The 17600-nt window shown below is 50.9% G+C and overlaps 1 protein-coding gene across 1 annotated transcript in view; it reads right to left on the bottom strand.

Moving 5' to 3' along the window:
* Positions 1-17600, bottom strand: part of LOC128274615 (uncharacterized) — a 32727-nt gene that overhangs the window by 5025 nt on the left and 10102 nt on the right. The window contains exons 5-23 of the mRNA XM_053012858.1: positions 17441-17588; positions 13870-13976; positions 13507-13806; positions 13082-13438; positions 12164-12715; positions 11276-11424; positions 10914-11198; positions 10550-10837; positions 10385-10471; positions 10247-10312; positions 9948-9992; positions 9318-9359; positions 9162-9251; positions 8997-9076; positions 3883-8925; positions 3585-3712; positions 3397-3509; positions 1688-1809; positions 66-216 (exon numbers count right to left, since the gene is read on the bottom strand). Of these exons, the coding sequence (XP_052868818.1) occupies positions 66-216; positions 1688-1809; positions 3397-3509; positions 3585-3712; positions 3883-8925; positions 8997-9076; positions 9162-9251; positions 9318-9359; positions 9948-9992; positions 10247-10312; positions 10385-10471; positions 10550-10837; positions 10914-11198; positions 11276-11424; positions 12164-12715; positions 13082-13438; positions 13507-13806; positions 13870-13976; positions 17441-17588 (8153 nt within the window). The remainder of the gene's footprint in view (positions 1-65; positions 217-1687; positions 1810-3396; positions 3510-3584; positions 3713-3882; positions 8926-8996; positions 9077-9161; positions 9252-9317; positions 9360-9947; positions 9993-10246; positions 10313-10384; positions 10472-10549; positions 10838-10913; positions 11199-11275; positions 11425-12163; positions 12716-13081; positions 13439-13506; positions 13807-13869; positions 13977-17440; positions 17589-17600) is intronic.

A 17600-nucleotide genomic window follows, 5' to 3' on the forward strand; every position in this document is an offset into this window, starting at 1 on the left:
GGTGGAGAGCAAAAGATTGGAATTGAAACATTTGCGCGCGTCTTGGGAATTACAATCATCCGCACCTTCAGCATCGGCGGTATGTAGCAATCCTGGTGATAAGCCCGGGGGCAGAGCTCACAGTACACCATCTTGCCGAGCGGCGGTGGCCGCAGTCCTCCGCACACAATACACTTCCGCTCTCCGGTGGCCTTGTTCTTACACTCGAAGCAGTACCTAAAGAATGTGTTTGAAAGTTGTCATGATTTGAAGATAACTTAAAATGCGTTAAAAAATTCTCTTTACTTGCGCAATACTAGGTTGTTCATTATATTCGGAGCCTCGATAACAAGACTCCTAATTTAACGAACCTAATTTTTTTTGTTATGTTTGTACACTCTTCAAATGAACGTATGGAAAGTTTCATGTCAATCGGTCACTTAGTTTTTTTTTACAAGCCTTTTAGTATTGACATGTCACAGTATTTTTCACAATGGAAAAAACCAAGTATCGTGCAGTGATTAAATTTTTATTTTTGAATGGTTTAAAAGCAAAGGAAATTGGGAATGAATCAATGTTGAAAGGATAAAAGTACTCTTCACCTTCAATGAAAAGGGTATTCTGAGTTTAAACGTGGTCGTAGTAGCCTTCAAGACAATCCATGTCAAAAACGTCAAAAAACAGACACAACATCGGAAATCGTAAAACAATACAGGATATCGTTTTCGAAAATCGTCCAATCACTGATAGAAATTAAGTACAACCTAGCCAACTCATTGAGCAGTATAACCAATATTTTGACTGAAGTTTTGAGTTCGAGAAAGCTGTTTGCAAAATGGGTGCCGCATTCGCTAAAAAGGCATTTCTTTCTTTACAACATTTTAAGCGTTTTCGATAGGATGAAGTGGATTTTGTGCGTTAAATCATCACTATGGATGAGACTTAGGTCTATCACCATGATCCTGAATCAAAACAAGAGGTTAAGGAGTGGTATGAACCTTTTTCTTCAGCTCCGAAACGAGTTCGTCCAGAAATTGCTTTAAAAAGATGTTAGCATCAGTTTTGTGGGACGTGAATGGAATTTTGCTAGCGGATTACTTGCAAATTGATAAAACAATAAATTTTGATTATTTTTGTAACATTTTAGAGCAACTGAAAGCGAAAGTTCGTGAAAAAAGATCCGCTTTGCAGAAGAAAGACATCGTCTTTCATCAGGGCAACGCACCCTGTCAGAAGAGCATTTCGAAAATGGCAAAAATCCATGAAATAAAGTTCGAATTGTTTGAGTATCCACCCTATTCACCAGATTTGGCCCATAGCGACTTCCATCTGTTTTCAGACCAAAACAAACTGTGCGCGGAAAGCGTTTTACATCAAATGATGACGTCAAACTAGCTGTAAAACATACTGTGACATGTCGATACTAAATGGCTTGTGAAAAAAACAAGTAAATGATCGATTGAAATCACATACGTTCATTTGAAGAGTGTACCAATCCAAAAAAATTAGACTCGTAGCAGCGCTCCATGTTATCGAGGCTCCGAATATAATGAACAACTTAGTATAGCTTAGTTATCGTGTTTCTACTTTGTCTACCTTCGCGATTCAGTTATTGTTCTAAAATCATGATCATAATCATCATGCAGAATGCTAGTTCTTATTGCTACCGAAGCTCCTGGCCCCGTATCACACCGCCCTAGGCACTCACCAGTCCCCGTCCGGTATCTTGTCCATGCGAGGCTTGAAGCAGTAGGTGTGATAGCCGCGATCACAACCATCACACAGCAGCAGCTTGTCCTCGGACTCTCCCGATTGACAGAACTGACAATTCTGCAATAGAAGGGAAGACAGTTTGGATTTCGAGGTGACTTTCTTCTTCGCTTTGCCGTTGGCCATCGTCGCCATCGTCGCCGTCGTCGCCGCCGTCGCAGTCACCGCAGTTCCCGCCGTCGCCGTCAACGCCGCCGCCGCCGCCGTTCCACCAGATTCCGAGTTGTTAGTAGCGTTGGTAGCATGATTATTAGTAGTAGCAGTGCTTTTCTTGCTCGCTTGGGCGCCACCACCCAATGCCGGCGGCGGTGCTTGGTTAGCGGCATTTTTCTTTTTGCTTCCTTTGCTGCCTCCTCCTCCTCCTGCAGCCGCCGCCCTTGGCCTTTGGCTACCACCGTTCTTTTTCACCTTCTCATTCGAGCGTAGCTAAAGAAACAATGGCGCAACATCCACCAAGGAGTATTTCGTTTAAAGTCGTTAGATTGTCCTCACACGGGCGCGCAGCAGCGAAAACCAAAACGGGCATTCGATTGCATCCCGGGTGGTGTTGGTGGTGGGTGAGTGAGGAAACAAGTGCGCGGACCAATAGAATCGCCCAAAATTGGGCGGTAATTTCGTAAGGGGAAGGTTGAGAGGTTCGCAGTTGAAAATCAAAGTTTAAATCATATGCAACGATACCACGACAAAAACGAGATTTCGAACGAGTAAAAAATGCATTTTACAGCAGCATATGCCAATGATATTGATTCGAATATATAAGGATAAAAGAAAGAAAATGATAAAGAAAGAAAGAAACAACAATCAGTATTTGGACACGCGCTGAGCAGCATTAGGCAGCAGCAAAAAGGACAACCACAAAATTGGGGGGGAAGGACGAGGATGTGAACAAAAACATGTGGACCAAAAACTAACGACAGCGGCTGTTACTAAACAAAGCACGGAACACAATAATAACGAAACACACACAAACTATATGTGAGCCGTGAAAACTGTGCTGCTACTCTCTATATGGAACTATAATCAAGTAAGTGATGAAAATCATCATCATTGCAGCGAACTAATGATGAGGGATGGTGGTAGGCAACGAAAAAACGGGTATTAAAGTCATGCAACACACACAAGCACACACACAAACGAACGAACACATAGATAAGATGTTGGTGAAGGGATTGGGGGGCGAGGGTATACGACTTGTTACACGTGTGTACACACTACACTATGGTGATGGGCCAGATCCTGATCGCAGGAGCCTGCGATCGATGGGGGTATGCAGTGACTGACTGAGGCGACGACGGTTTGGACGGTGTTTGGCGGTTCACGGTTTACGGTAGATAGATAGAATTCATAAAATATTACTGTTTGAAATGTTAAAATAATAAAGTACGCGTCTGCTTCTACGAAGCACCAGTTGGTGGTATTACCAGCTGTTGTGGTGCTTTTTGTTTGTCGATACTTTTCTTTTTACGAAACAATATTACACACACAAAACATGATACAAAAATAAAGGCGCACACACACACACACACACACAGTCACGTAGTCATAGAGACGTTCTACGTGGAGAGTTTCCGCACCACGCAGTAGTCGGTTGGCGTGGAAACGTGTGGACGGTGGTGGTGTATGATGTACGTGAGGGCCGCGACTTACCGCTTTCATGATGCTCTTGTCCCAGGCAACGCACGATTCCAGCACGTACAGTGCCATCGACAGCTGGGCGGTAGTGACGGAGCGTTCCACTGCATCGCGCCATGATAGCAAACCTACAGCAAACAGAGCAAGACCGCGGATCGTTAAGAATGGGAGCCCGCCGTTCGTATCTCGAGTTCGCTTCGTACCTTTAGGCAAGTTCTCGTCCTCGGCCGAGCTGTTGGAGCAGTTCGAGATGTTCGACACGTTCGAATTGTTCTGGTTGTGGTGACTTGCTTCCTGTTGCACAATCACCGCCATCTGTGCCTCGGTGGTGCTGTGGATGGGAGACCCAAAGTGTGGTTTGCCGGAGCGTTACCATCAGCATGTGCCATCGAAATCGAGGGCGGAAGGGCGGACCCAGCAGCAGTCCGTTGGCCCCTCCCGCAAGGTTGCTTCGCACCCACTTCTGTCCCGCGCCCCGCCAACCCTTTAGATCATACTCACTTGATTCCCAGCGGTGGCTTCAGGTAGCGCCGCTCGATGGCCGCCTCCATGCCGAGGATCCGCTCGCGCAGCATTTCGATCGTCACGTCCTCCACGACCCCGTTCTCGCTGTCCCCTTCGCGCTGCGGCATCTGCCAGCCCTTCACCTGCATCGAGGCGCTCGCCACCTTGTCCTCCATCGCTTCGATCTGATCGAGCAGCGCAATCTCGACGCGCCGCGCGATCGTCGGATTCCACGCGTTCCAGGCTTCCGGCTCGATGTAACCGCACGCGGGGGGCGGTGCACGCGGGTGCGCCACATGGTGCGGGGTACTCAGATTGACACTTTCGGCCAGCGATTCCAGCAAGCTCTGCCGCAGCAACCGCTCCCGTACGCCCCGAGGGTTCAGGCGCTTGATCAGTTCGTTCAGCTCCTCGATGTCGTTGATCTTCCACCAGCCGTAGCGAAACTCCCGCGGAACGACCGTCGGTTCGGTTTTGCGGGGTGCACCGTGCAGCTTGATGTCCTCCAGCTGCTTCTCCTCTTCCGCCGTCATCTGCAGCGGTTGAAACTGATCGCACTGCACGTACGCGGTCAGATTCGAGAGCGTCAGTGTCATGTACGCCGGGAGCGAAAAGTTCCCGTACTCTTCCGGATCGCCGCCCGCTTCGTCTTTCACCTCCGCCTTCAGGTTGTTCGGATGGTGCTGGCTGTAGATGTAGTCGATCGTTTCCCGCTTGAACGCGGGCTTCATGTCGGACAGCTGCAGCGGTTCGGGTTTGCTTTTCCGGCCAATCACATCGCCGATCTCGTCATCGTCCAGGCCCGACAGCGACAGGATCGACTCGTTCGGGAAGTGTATCTCGACGCCCTTCTCGAGCGGCACGCTAAAGAACTGGATGTTGTTCCCGATGTCCCACCGGTTGCCCTGCAGTTGGCAGATTTCGCGGCACGTAATGTTGGTGAAAATCTGCCGTGCCATCGAGGCCGGAGTGTGGCCGTTGATCGTCGGCAGAGGGCACTCGGTGCTCGCCAGGGGCAGCTCCTTATCGACGATCGAGAACCAGCGGTTTAGCAGCTGATCGCTGAACTCTTTCTCCTGCTTCGTCTCGACGTCGCGCAGATACAGGTAACGGGCCGGTCCGATGATCGTCGATGCACCACCGCGCAGACTGCTGCTGTTGTTCGTGCATCCTTCGTCCTCCTCTTCCTTCACCTCGATCATCTCCACATCGCTGCCGTACGAGATGATCGAAGTGGTCGTCTTCGTGTTGGCATTCGTTGTGGTCGTCGTAACCTGGGGCTTGCCCGTGGCGCTCACGGTCTTCTGGGTGCCTTTGAAGTCTGCGTCTCGCTTCTGCTCACCCGCCGATTCCTCATCGTCCACCTCGCGCAGCTGACACTCGACCAGCTCACCCGGATCACGCAGCCCATCCTCGCCGCTCCCTCCAGTTCCGCCGTTCTCCACCAGTTTTGGCTTCATATCACAGTTCATCATACCAACAACGCCACCACTTTCCCCACCGCCGGTCAGCTGTTGTGATCCCTTCTCGTCGATCGGCTGCTGCTGTGTCCTCTGATCGGTCGACCGATCGCCGCTCTCCGTGTCATCGTCCGGGATGGTGATGGTCGGTGTTTCTTCCTGCACCATCGTCACGTCGTCGTCTTCCTCCTGCTGGAGCTGCTGCTGCTGGGTCAATGGGTTCGACCCAACGACGTTCACCCCTCCGATCTGACTGTTCACTTCGACCGTTTTCGTTTCGTCGTGATCGTTACCCTTTTGCACGAGGATCGCCGTTGGGATCGAGTCCTCGATGTCCATCAGCTGATCGTCGGGTTTTTTCGTCCGCCCAGCTGGGCCAGTGATGCCACCGCCGGTATTGGTAGTGCCGAGCGCCGCAGAAACCGATGTAGTTTCCGGTTGTGAATTGGGATGTACAGAAGAAGCATCCGGCGACAACTGATCGACGCCACCAGTTGCCCGTTGTGGCTGCTCCACGTTGCTGTTCTTCTCCTTCGCTTCCTCGTCCGTGTGGGCCACATCAGTAACGGCGCTAGCGGCGCCTTCCGTGAGGACCACTTCCGGCTCATCGATGATCTTACAATCGTCAGACTGTGAATCACCGGTGCGGCCGTCTTCCAGTGCGGGTCCATTGCTGACACTCGTCCGCGAGCAGCGCCCATCATCATTCGTCGCTTCATGCTCCCCTCGGTCACTGTCCGCCGCTTCGTCATCTTCGTCACCTTCGTCGTCCTCATCTTCATCCTCATCGTCACCGTCATCGGCTGCGGCAGCCGAAGCCTCCGTCTGTCCACCGCCGCCCCCGAAGGACGCACCACCCTCGGAGGTGGTTCGTGGTTTCTTTTTCTTTTTCTTCAGCTTCTTCAACGACACCGAAGAGCATCTTTTGCGCTTGTTGCCACTGCCGCCGCTTGCAGCTTCATCTACCGAAGAAAGTGGTTCCACTTTGTGCGTTCCGTCGCCGCCGTTCTCCAGTTCCAGCTCCTCTTTTTTACAATCACCATCGGCGGCACCACCAGGGGCTGGCTCACTGCCGGAAGGATCACGCTTCGTGATCTTCACCCCATGATCAGCCGCCACCGGAGCAGGCGCATACTTTGGCACGTAATCCGGGCGGGCCTGCAGCTCCTCCAGGGCGTTCTCGTAGCGGTACATCTCCGGTTGCGTCGATTCCATCGCCTCCACGTAGATGCCGCCGCACTTGCCCAGGTTCCAGTAGCGGCGCCAGAACCGATCCTGGCCGAAACACTTCACCCGCAGCTGGTTGAGGGCGTTCTCGAGTTGTTGTTTGTTTTGGAACGAGGTTTCCAGTATTTTATCGTACTTCCGTTGCGCTTCTTCCGCGGTCAGGTGGGCGTCTTCGTCCTCCTCCAGCTGCGTACCTTCGCTCTCCAGGTCACTGTTGTCGTCGTCGACACGCTCGCCAACACACGACGTGCTTCCGCCGACACCAACACCACCGGCGCCGCCAGTGCCAATCATCGATTTCGAAAGCAGATCGAGCTCGGTAGCCGAGCTGTTCGATGCATGATGGCCCTGGCCCTGGTGATGGTGATGGTGGTGATGGTCATCCGTTAGCGGTTTAATCAGCCCTCCATTTGGCAGGGCAGAGCCGATCATCGTAACCCCATTATCACCAATCTTTATCGGACTTTCCTCCGGCGTGGACGGCACGGAAATGGTAGGGATGATGTCGAGCGGTGCTTGGCTATAGGCCGACAGATCCATCCCCGGAGGAGGAATCTCTCCCGGTTCGAGCTGAAGCAGGGGTTTGTGGTGCATCGTCGGAACGAGCGGCAGAGATGGTGTGGAGGTGTGAGCCAGCGGACCCGATTCTTCGACCACCCTAGGGCCACCGATTGAGGGACTGTGGTTTTCTTGCGCGACACTGCCATCCCCGTTCACGTCCTTCTCTTTCGCATCACCCATCTCGATGCCATTGACTGTTGCTTCCGGTTCGTCCGAGTCCCCTGCGAATGCATCCCTTTCGATGGCCAATTTCCCAACATCACTGCCAGTTTCTAACCCCGAAACAGCGGCACTGCCGATGGCATCTCCTCCCTCGGAGACAGGTTCACTTTTCGACTGTTCACCATTTTCGCCATCCTCCGGTGACGGTGCGATCGTGTTGGGGCAGGATTCTTCCGTCACCGTGCAGGTGACCGGCATCGGTACGATTTCCACCACATCATTATCGTCATCGTCATCATCATCATCATCGTCTTCGTCATCCTCACCCTCAACCCCGGCGGCGGCGTCATTGTTGTGCTCGACCGTTTTGTGTTCCTCGTCCCCTCCGTTCCTCTGGCTGTGATCGTTTTTGTTGAATATTTCGCCTTCCTCAAGACACGTCGCTTCGTCGGCCGCCGATGCATCTCCCAGCAGCATCGGTGGTCCATCCGTTTTAACACCTTCCGACGCCTCTTCCGACGCTTTAACTCCCTCAGTAGGGCCACCGTTCTCCAGCGAACTGTTGACGCCATCAGCACCAGTTACACCTTCACCCGAATACACTTTCATCGCGCTCTCTTCGCAACCTTCACCGGCACCTCCGGCCGCCGCCGCGTCCGTGTTGACGGCGGTAGCGGCAACCGCGGCCGCCGCTAGGGCTGCCGCCTCTTCGGCGACCCGTTTCGCTTCCTCTGCCGCCTTCATCGAGAGTGACTTCTCGAGTGCCGCCTGTTGCGCCTTCTCGTACTGCTCCAGCCGCTGCTTGCGGGCGACCAGCATCTTGTACTTCCGGATCTTGTTGTCCAACAGATAGCGCTCCTTTTTGAGTTGCGCCTGCGCTTCCAGGCTACTGTCAATCTGCTTACAGACCGCCTTGTTCATGAGCAGATCGTTGCACAGCATCGCGAGAATTTCCGTCTTCGTCGTTGGGTTGAGCGCAACGAACGGTTTATCCTTCAGCAGCTCCGACAGCTTGTAGCGCGCATTCTCAGCCAGCAGCTCGTAGAACTGGGAATTTTTTGTGCTGCACATCTTGAAGTCTTCGTCGTTCACCAAATGGTGCTTGGACGGCGCGTCACGATCGCGCTCGAGATTTATACCCGACTGCAGCCGCACTTCACCCGTCGCTACGGCGTACAGATAGATACGCAGTATTTCCGACACGTTTGTGTGCGTAATGTCGGCCTGGCGCAGCGTCTGGCCAAGCAGCGTAGTGTGGCGCCCCGGGTTCGGAATTCCTGGGTCTTCGATGGCGCACACCAACAGGTGGGTCATCACCGAGAGCAGCTCTTCCTCGGCATCGATCGCGTTCTCGGACGTTAGCGCTTGATGCAGCGATTGCAACGAAGGCAGTGATTCCATGTCTGCAAAACATCCAACAACAGAATTAACATGTGATCTGCAGGTTGGCGAAACAAACAAAACTTTTGTTTCGTACTCACCGAAACCCAGCGTTTCTCCAAAGTTGTGCAAAAACTCAAACACCATCAGCAGATCGGCGTAACCGGTGCCGGTCAGTTTCAAACCCGGGATGCGGGAGAACGTCGGCAGTTCCGTTTGATCGATGATCTCCGAGTCCTCTTGCGGTTTCCTGCAATGGTAACAAGCGAGGATCAAGTGTTTTAGATGGATTGGAAACAGGTTTTTTGAACATTAACTTGCCTCAACTCTGACAGGATGTTCGTGTCACGCTTGCGCATCACCAGCTTCTTTTCGCGCTGGATCAGTTTGTCCAGAATCACCTATAATTACAAGGGCGCAAAACAGTTCGATTATTGATTCGTTTGAATTCGAACGACGTTAACTCGCTTCGATCGATTCGCTCACCTGATGCTTTTTCTTCTCCTTTTCTTCAAACTTGCGACGCAACTCTAGTTGCTTGATAAGCGCCATATGCTGCCGTCTCCTTTCACGTTCCTGGCGGATGGAATGGAAATAAATATTAACCAGAGAAACGATTGACACACTGTCCATGTTACATACCATTTCCATAGCGTACATAAGTTCCTTTTGTTTGGCAAGTTCCTGCGAATGAAGCGGATAACGAAAACGAAACCGTCTGTTAAAAAAAGCTCTCATTTCCGATGTAATAAAACTATTTTCATCGCATTCAATAATCCAACATAACATACAACAAAACAGATACGGAGCTAAAGCATGGTGCTGGGCAGATGTACAAAACGGGAGAGAGCTATGCTTTTATTACTATGAAAGGGATCGCTTTCGATTTAAACTGCACGCAGGTTTGAAGACAGGGGCCGAAATTGATAAATTGCAATAGGACATACACAAATGATATACGTTACGGAAAAAATGGAACACAAAGTATCAACGGAATAGAACTGACTACAGTAAGATACGTAAGGCACAGGAATACAGATACACATAATGGCGCATGTGAGGAGAACTGATAAGCATCGAGGAGAACGAAAAGGATACGATGGCACAAACTCTAGACTAAATTGGACACTTTCTATGTGGCATCGGTGAGAGGTACAGCTCTAGAGGAGTAGGGAAACGATGACCGGACACAACAGAGCACACACAAACAAACCAAAAACCGAGACACAAGATACAACCAACACGCGTCCTGCAATGCAATCTATTCTGTACCTGTTCCTTTTGCAACTGTGCCTGTTGGCGCTTCTGTTCTTTTTCCTGCAGTGTGATTAGTTGTGTGTTTTAGTTTTGTCAACGTGCCCGTTGCCAAAGTTAATTTAGTGGTTCGTTTTTTTCGAGGTTCATTCACGTTCACGAAGTACAAGAAAATCGGTTACCGCGAGATTCCGAGAGCGTTCCGAATAGTAATAAAATCAAAAGTGTAAAAAACGAACGAAGAAACCAAATTAAAAATTGTCCTTCAAGTTATCGATCAGCACCGAGCGCAAGCTGAGCGCGCCTTTAGTACGTACCTGTGCCTTACGTGCCGCTTCCTCGGCCTTCTGCCGGGCGATTTCTTCTTCGCGCTTTTTCTTGGCCTGCAAACGATCAAATGTTATTAAAATCATTTTTATCAACTCATTAGCAACCGGTCATTAGCTGGTATTTACCTCTAGCGCTTGCTGATTCTTAAGTTCCCGTTCCTTGCGCTGCTGTTCAAGCCGTTCATTGCGCTCAGCTTCCTTGACCTGGCGAGCCTACAACGAGGAATGAAACGAAGTGATAATGAATTTGGATATTAACATTTGAATGATGTTGTTACTAGAAAGTAGTACCTTTTCTTTATTTTTATTCATCTCGTCCTTGGCCTGTTTCTTGGCATCGCGCATGAGCTGCTGCTGCTTGGCGATCTCGATACGCTGCTCAACGCCGAGCGCCGCGTGGCGTGTGAACACTTTCAGCTCCTCCAGCCGCCGGCTCACTTCGACGTCGGTCATCTTGATGTACTCGCCGTCGGTGGCGTACGGTGGCGGAGCCGGTTGCAGGAACGTGCCGACGATCGCCTTCGCCGAAAAGCTAAAGTTATCCCTACCGAGATCGCGTGGTTTGAACTGATCCAAGTACTGTAACGGAACAGCGCACGGCAAACGGTTAAGAGCCGACCCAACAAACGCGAAGCTTTTGCTTTGCAACTCTTACCAACTGTATCTGATTCATGCCCTTCATTTTATTCACACTCTGCGGCGGATAGTAGAACACCTCGCCCTTAATGTGACCACTCTTCGTCAGGCCCCGGATGACGGTCTCCCTTCGCCAGCCCTTCTCCAGCGGTACCCGTAGATCGCTCACGTTGATGTGTTCCTCGCCCTCCGACTCGGACATCCCGCTCTCGGAAATGCTCTCCGTGTCGGTGTTCGTATTGGAAGTGCTGTTGTCGAGGGGCTGGTTTCGATTCGCTTCGATCATTGCTTGACGAAGTTTTTCCTGTTGCGGTAATGAGTAGAGTTGATATTTGAGATTTGTTTTGATTCTTTCATGCGCCAATGGGCGGATCTACATACCATTTCGGCTTCTTGCGTCAACAGTTGCTGGGCAGTCAGTGGTTTGGACCCGACGGCACGGCTCTGGGCCAACAGCGATGCGACGGTGTTCTTTTTTGGCTTCGAAACACCTCGGCCTAGGTTACGTGGACGTCCTTCCTTAAATTGAGCTGCAAGGATTCATGAAAAGTGACAAAACGATTGATTTTAAAGCAGCTACTTTTGGAACATTCTTGGATGATAAGTTTTTGATTGGGCAGATTTTAAAAAAGCAGACAGCACATTCCGTGTTCAAGCATTGGCATTGTGCTTTTTCAAGTGAATTTGATTTCCCGAAGAATTAGCAGCTAAACTTCGAGGCTTCGAGACTTCAAGCGTTTGCAAAACACAACATGGTTCTACTATGGAAAGCAAATCAGGCGGCTCGTACTGTTTTATTGATTGAAATTTACGACCAAGCCGACATCGCAGCGATGCAAGCTTTTTACTCCCCTTTGTAAGTTAAAACAAGATCTCCTTATTTTAAACCAAACGTTGATAAAGTGTTTAATTCTTTGATTATTGCCTCATGCAAGTCATGCATCATGTATTTATTATTCATGTCTTTAATGCCTTCACAATAAGGATAAGACTGCAGTTATGGTCAAGGCCAGAAGGACATTTGTTTAAAGTACGCGGAGCGCGCAGTTACAAGAAAGCAAACAAGCTCATACTAAGGAGTACACCTAGTACATTGTTAGAAGAAATGTGTGGCTGCCACGCGATTATTAGTTCTGGGTGCTCGGGAAGAGCAGTAGTAATGAGATTACGCTTGGGAAGAGTTGCTACGAGACTATGAGCGAAAATAAAAGAAAACAAACAAAAATCGAACAGGGAAAAAGGAAATCACAAGTAAAACCGAATACTAACAACCGGCGAGCGATGCGTAATCGTACTCCTCGTAATTGGAGATTTTCAAAAGCTCCGACAGCGAGCTGTTGAAGCCGAGCTGAGCCGCCATCAGCTGCTGGTTGGTGCAGGCACTGGCACTGGCACTGGCGCTGGAAGTGTTGCTACCAGTGGCGGAACTGTTGCTCAAGGTGTTGACCGGATTGGTCAAACCACCGACCGACGCCATCAGCAGGGAGTTGAGCGTGCTGCTGGTGCCGCCCTGCTGGTTGCTGCCGCTGCTGGTGGTGGTGTTGGTGCCGGAAAGGTTGCTACCGCCGCACCCACCGGAACCACCACCGCCAGCGGAAGCGGAAGCGTTTCCGGACGAGGAAACCGGAGAAACGGCCGCATAGGCGGCTGCAGCCGATGCGAGGCTTATGTTGACGTGCCCGTCCAGGGGGTTACCGCCGAGCGCTGCTGCACCACTGGGCGACGTGGTGGACATCAGCGTCGAGGCCGCCGCCGCCGCTGCCGCTGCAGCCGCCGCCGACGCCGCATTGCGACGATTTTTGTTGTCGGTCTTACGGCGGGCTATATTGTAAGGTTAGGAGTTTTTTAGGTGGAAACATATTTTAAAAATTTTGTCCAATTCACAAAGTTTCAGAGAAGTGGGATTCGAATTTCCAAAACGTAAAACAAATGGAATGTGGCGAAAGAGAAGAAAAGAAACGGGAAGATACATAGAAAGAAAAAGAAAAGAGAGCAAATAGAGCCAAAACACTCAAAGGATCATTCAAACGTTTGACGCGTGAAATGGAATCGACAACGGAACCGGAAACGAAAAACAGTCACATCTTCTGGCCTAGCGGCCTGTCCACTGTTCCCTCCTCTTCCTCTCGTCAAGAGGTTCTCCTATCAACGTATGATCCTCTTCCTCTATGTGCACAATATGCTTACATCGTGACGAATCGTTGCCTCCACTGCCACCGAGGGCCGCCGTAATTGTGCTGAGACTCTGCAAGCTGTTGGCGGGTCCCATGGCGGACGAAGAGGTCGAGCTATTGCCAGACAGATCGACCGATCCTCCGCCAGAAGAGGATTTCGAGGGTTTCATCGATAGATTGAGTGGCGCATCGTCCTGTTCGCAGATTCCGGCAGAATTGTTACCACCACCACCGCTGCCTAGGTTGGCAGCCGCCGTCAGTGAGGACACGATCGAGGCGGCCGCTGACGAAGAACCTCCACCGGAGCCACCCTTGGCGCTGAGATTCAAACCAGCCCACTCGTTGACATGATCGGCCATCGAGTCTTTTCCTGAAAACAGAGGCAGAGAGGCCGAATTATGACGTGAAGCGAATCTTGGCGACCACTCGACAACTTACCACCCTTGCTGGCACTGTAAACTCCGTTGGATGTGATCGTTGGTGGCAGTTTGATGACCTCTATTCGATCGTTCGAAGCACCACCACCACCCGTTGAGCCGGGCCCGAGGCCTCCGATGCCACCGTTGCTGCCGAGCTGGTGATGATGGTGGGCAGAAAGACCGGGCGGAAGCAGCCCGCCACCGGAAGATCCGAGCGACATGCTGCCGCCGGAAGAGGAACCGGTCAGATGGGAGGACCCGCTGCCGCCACTTCCGCTATTGCTGCCGTACTCGTTCGGCTCCAGTCGCTGACGCTTGGCTGCACTTAAACCAGGTACTTGAGCAAAATTGGAATTCTCTTCGAGCGAAATGGTTTTCTTACGTCCGCGGCCGGTCGTGCCCGGTGTCTTGGGTCCCACGATGGACGAGGTGTACTTGATGATCTCCGTGTCCGGCGGCAGACGTACGCCGAGCAGCGACGATGGATCACTACGAGGAGACGGCCCAGGTAAATCGTTTCAAATCGCCAAGCGGAGTGTGATGTGGGTTTCGCAAGAGCAAGAAAGAGTTTAAAACATATTAAAGAACATTTGTGAGTGATGTGATCAAATAAAGAAAAAACCTCTAAGTCACATGACCAGAATAATAGACCAGAACAGACCAGAATAAAATAAAATCACAAAAACAAGGCTCAATTCTAATGTGATGATAATCCGATGATTCGCCTAATAATTTTGGGCGGTCGAAAAAGTCTTTCGACCAAACTGATTTCTGATCAAACTTCAAATTATTATTTGAGATACTTTTAATAGTCCGATTTGCATCAAATATGCTTCATTTTGTTAGAAAATGTATTGCCTTTATAAAAATACCTTCATAATGCATCTCTTGGTAAAGGCTTAGTCGTTATTGGCGAAAAACTCGAGCAATCCATATTCACAATCCTTTTTTGATCTTAGGTTTTCATCACTCAGGAAATTTTGTAATGCGCGAAAAAGGTGTCAATCGCTTAGTGCAAGGTCCGGACTATACGGCGGATGCACTAAAACTTCCCAACCAACGTCCTGAACTTTCTGGCAAGTCACTAAAGACGTGCGTAACATTTCATTGTCCTGGTGGAACACAAAACCTCTTTCGTTGGCCGATTCTGGTCGTTTCTGGTCAATTGTTAGCTTCGAACGGTGCAGTAATTGACAGTAGAGATCTGAATTTAGTGTTGAGCTACTTGGAAGCTACTCATGATAAACGATTCCTTTCAAGTCCCACCATATACCAAGTAGAACCTTGCTAGCCGTGAGTCCTGGTTTGGCCACGTCACTCCACGTGAGTCCTGGTTTGGTCGTCACTTAAGAGGCACATGTTTTTCCTACGTTGTGATTTGACAGACTGTGAATATTTAATTGGTAGCAGGATGTATCACTCGAAGAGAATAGATTATTTTTCAATCTTACTCCTTGAGTGACGTGGTGGTTCGTTCTGCTCGATACTTCCTCGCCTTAGAATGTCTTATTCCCTGAACTTTTCTTCGTCAACCCAACTAACATGGTGGAACAGCTCCTGTATGATGGTCATTGAAGCTGTTCGATCGATTAAAACCATTTCTGTGCGCTCTAAAAGTGCCCCGGCAATCGACACAAACACACGCAAGTAAGTGCTGCACGATTATTATTGTGCCCGGACAGCAGGATCTGGAACGGTGTCCTTTTTTCAACCATCACAGACAGAGGGAACTCGGCTTGGCTGGTCATTACACAGGAAGAGGACCCAGTTTGTTGCCAATTCCGATGGTGTGCGCGGAAGGACTCGCCGTAACAAACACACAAAACTCCCTTCGAAGGTCGGCCAAGCCTTCGGAAGTGGCCTGTGCGACAAAAAATTGGTCTCCGTCGTGTGTGTGACGAACGCCTCTCGCTCGAAAGAGATCATGCCACGAAGTTCAGCGAAAGTTCAACATTCATTAGCAACGGTCGGCACGCAGCCTGTGCCCGGGTGCCAAACGATGGAGGTGAGAGCTTTAGCTTTCTCGATCACCCGAGAGCCACATCACGGGTAGCCTTGTCGAGCACACATTCAAAGAGCAAAGCAAGGACGACAGTAGTGGCCTCTTCGCGACGAGGGTCGGCAGGGAAACGAAAATAAACCATCGCCTAACGGTGCCCTCCGTTTTATCCCTTGCGTTGCGCCCTCTGCCCTCATTAGCATCATCCTTGGGAAATGGCACTCGGCAGGAAATGCGAACACATGCGCGACAAACCTGGGACGGGGCCTGGAACCGGGACCACCGCATGTGAACGCAAACGCGCCGTAGCCTAGGAAAACTTTCCAACCGCCACCAGAAGCCATCGAAAGGACCACCAAACCACCAACCGAGGAGTCACGGGGAGCGGGACCAAAAAAGAGTGCATCTTCCGCCAGCCCTCCCGCCGGTCCCGGAGGGGTCCTATTGCTTAGTTGGATGCGCAAAGTTCCGCAAAAAAGCACTAGAAAAGGAGCAAAAATCTCCCGAAAAATGTATATAGTTTATATTGACTTCCACACACCGTCGGCTGGCTGTCTGTATATGTTCGCACAAAACGCCCCGTCGTTTGGTGTCACGTCCCGCGTGTCCCCGCCGAGAGGAGAGCCCGACGTTCTCGTTTAGCCGAATGATGGAAACCGTAAACCCACATCCATCCAGACCCGGCCCCGGCGATCAGGCGGAGCGGCCGGAGAGAGCTTAGGACTAAATTTCCAGCGAGCATTGCGACCGGCATTGTGGACCGACCGAACCCCCTCTCGGTCGGTGTAGGACGACCACGTCGTGTCGGCGTCGGGTGCGGATGGAATAATTTATTCGCTTACAGTCCCATTCCGGGGGCTCCGTTTATGTTGCGTGGTAGCCTTTGTTTGGCCACCGTGTATCATGCAAAACCACAGGCCGACCGTTTTCGAAGGACTTTTGCTCCGTGGAATGCGGAGGGGAACGAACACATCTCGCTGCTGCCTCGTTGCCGGTAGACCTCCGGTGGTGTGCGACCCAAGGCTCCCATCTCTTCGTCTTCTTAGCGCCAACAGGGCAAAAAACTATGTTCCTCCAAAATTACAACAAAAACACAACATACTCTCTCTCTCCCATCGATGGCTCTCACTGGCCTCCTCCGGAGGACTCCCTTTTTCGTCCACTTCCTATTTTTGACCTTTCTTCCCTTTTCTCTGACTTGCTGCCCGAAATTGCTTCCAACTTCAGAGTGTTCCTGTGTTCCACTTCCTACCCTGGCCCGGTGGTGGCTTATCTCGCTCGCTTCCGTTTCTGCTGCCCACCGACACCGACGCCCATCTGTCCATTCCCGACAACCTCTACTGCAATGACAGAGGAGAACAATAAATTCTATCTGAATGAGAGAGAAAAAAGCCCACACAAACACTGTGTGACTGTCATCCCAGGAACGGCGCACCACCCGTGGACACCGGGTTTTCCCGAAAGGCACAATCAGCACAAATTTACGGACTGCACTCTGCCTCTCGGCTGCATTCGGTGCTGCTGGTGGTGGTCGTGGTGCATTCCTTCTCGCGAAGATTTATGTCGCAGAAAGGAGAAGAGCGAATGGATTGCACGGATACACGGAACTTGGCTGCCGTTTTGGGGCCGTTTAGAAGGAAAAAACATTGCTGTGTTCTGGAAGGTCCCGGGACGGTACAAGTTCGGTGTTCGGTGATCGACCAAAAATCCTTTTCTAGATGTGGCCTGGGCATAGGGTGACGACAATGAGCAAATTACACCGATAGCCCAACGAAAAGGACGGCGCCCAGGACGTTTACCAGCTTCCCTGGCCTTAAATGAAATATTTGGAACATCCCCCTCGAGGGGTTCTTTGATTGACCTATCCTTGCGTTGCGTTGACGCGCACTACGCACACTTGCAGCCTCTTTGGGAGACTGTCGTCGTCGACGACGACACGGCCCTTGACGCTCACCTCAGTATTCCGGACGAGATGTAGTCCTTCGCCTTGGCCTGGCTGGCGGCCAGAGCATTCATCGTGGCCGTCACGTTCTGCTGGGTGGTCAGGTCGAGGTTGTTGAACTGCGACAGTGTGCTCAGGGCGTTCATCGACGCACTCAGACCTGCGGATTGCA

Source organism: Anopheles cruzii, chromosome 3, assembly GCF_943734635.1.
Source record: "Anopheles cruzii chromosome 3, idAnoCruzAS_RS32_06, whole genome shotgun sequence".
In the NCBI taxonomy this organism is placed as follows: domain Eukaryota; kingdom Metazoa; phylum Arthropoda; class Insecta; order Diptera; family Culicidae; genus Anopheles; species Anopheles cruzii.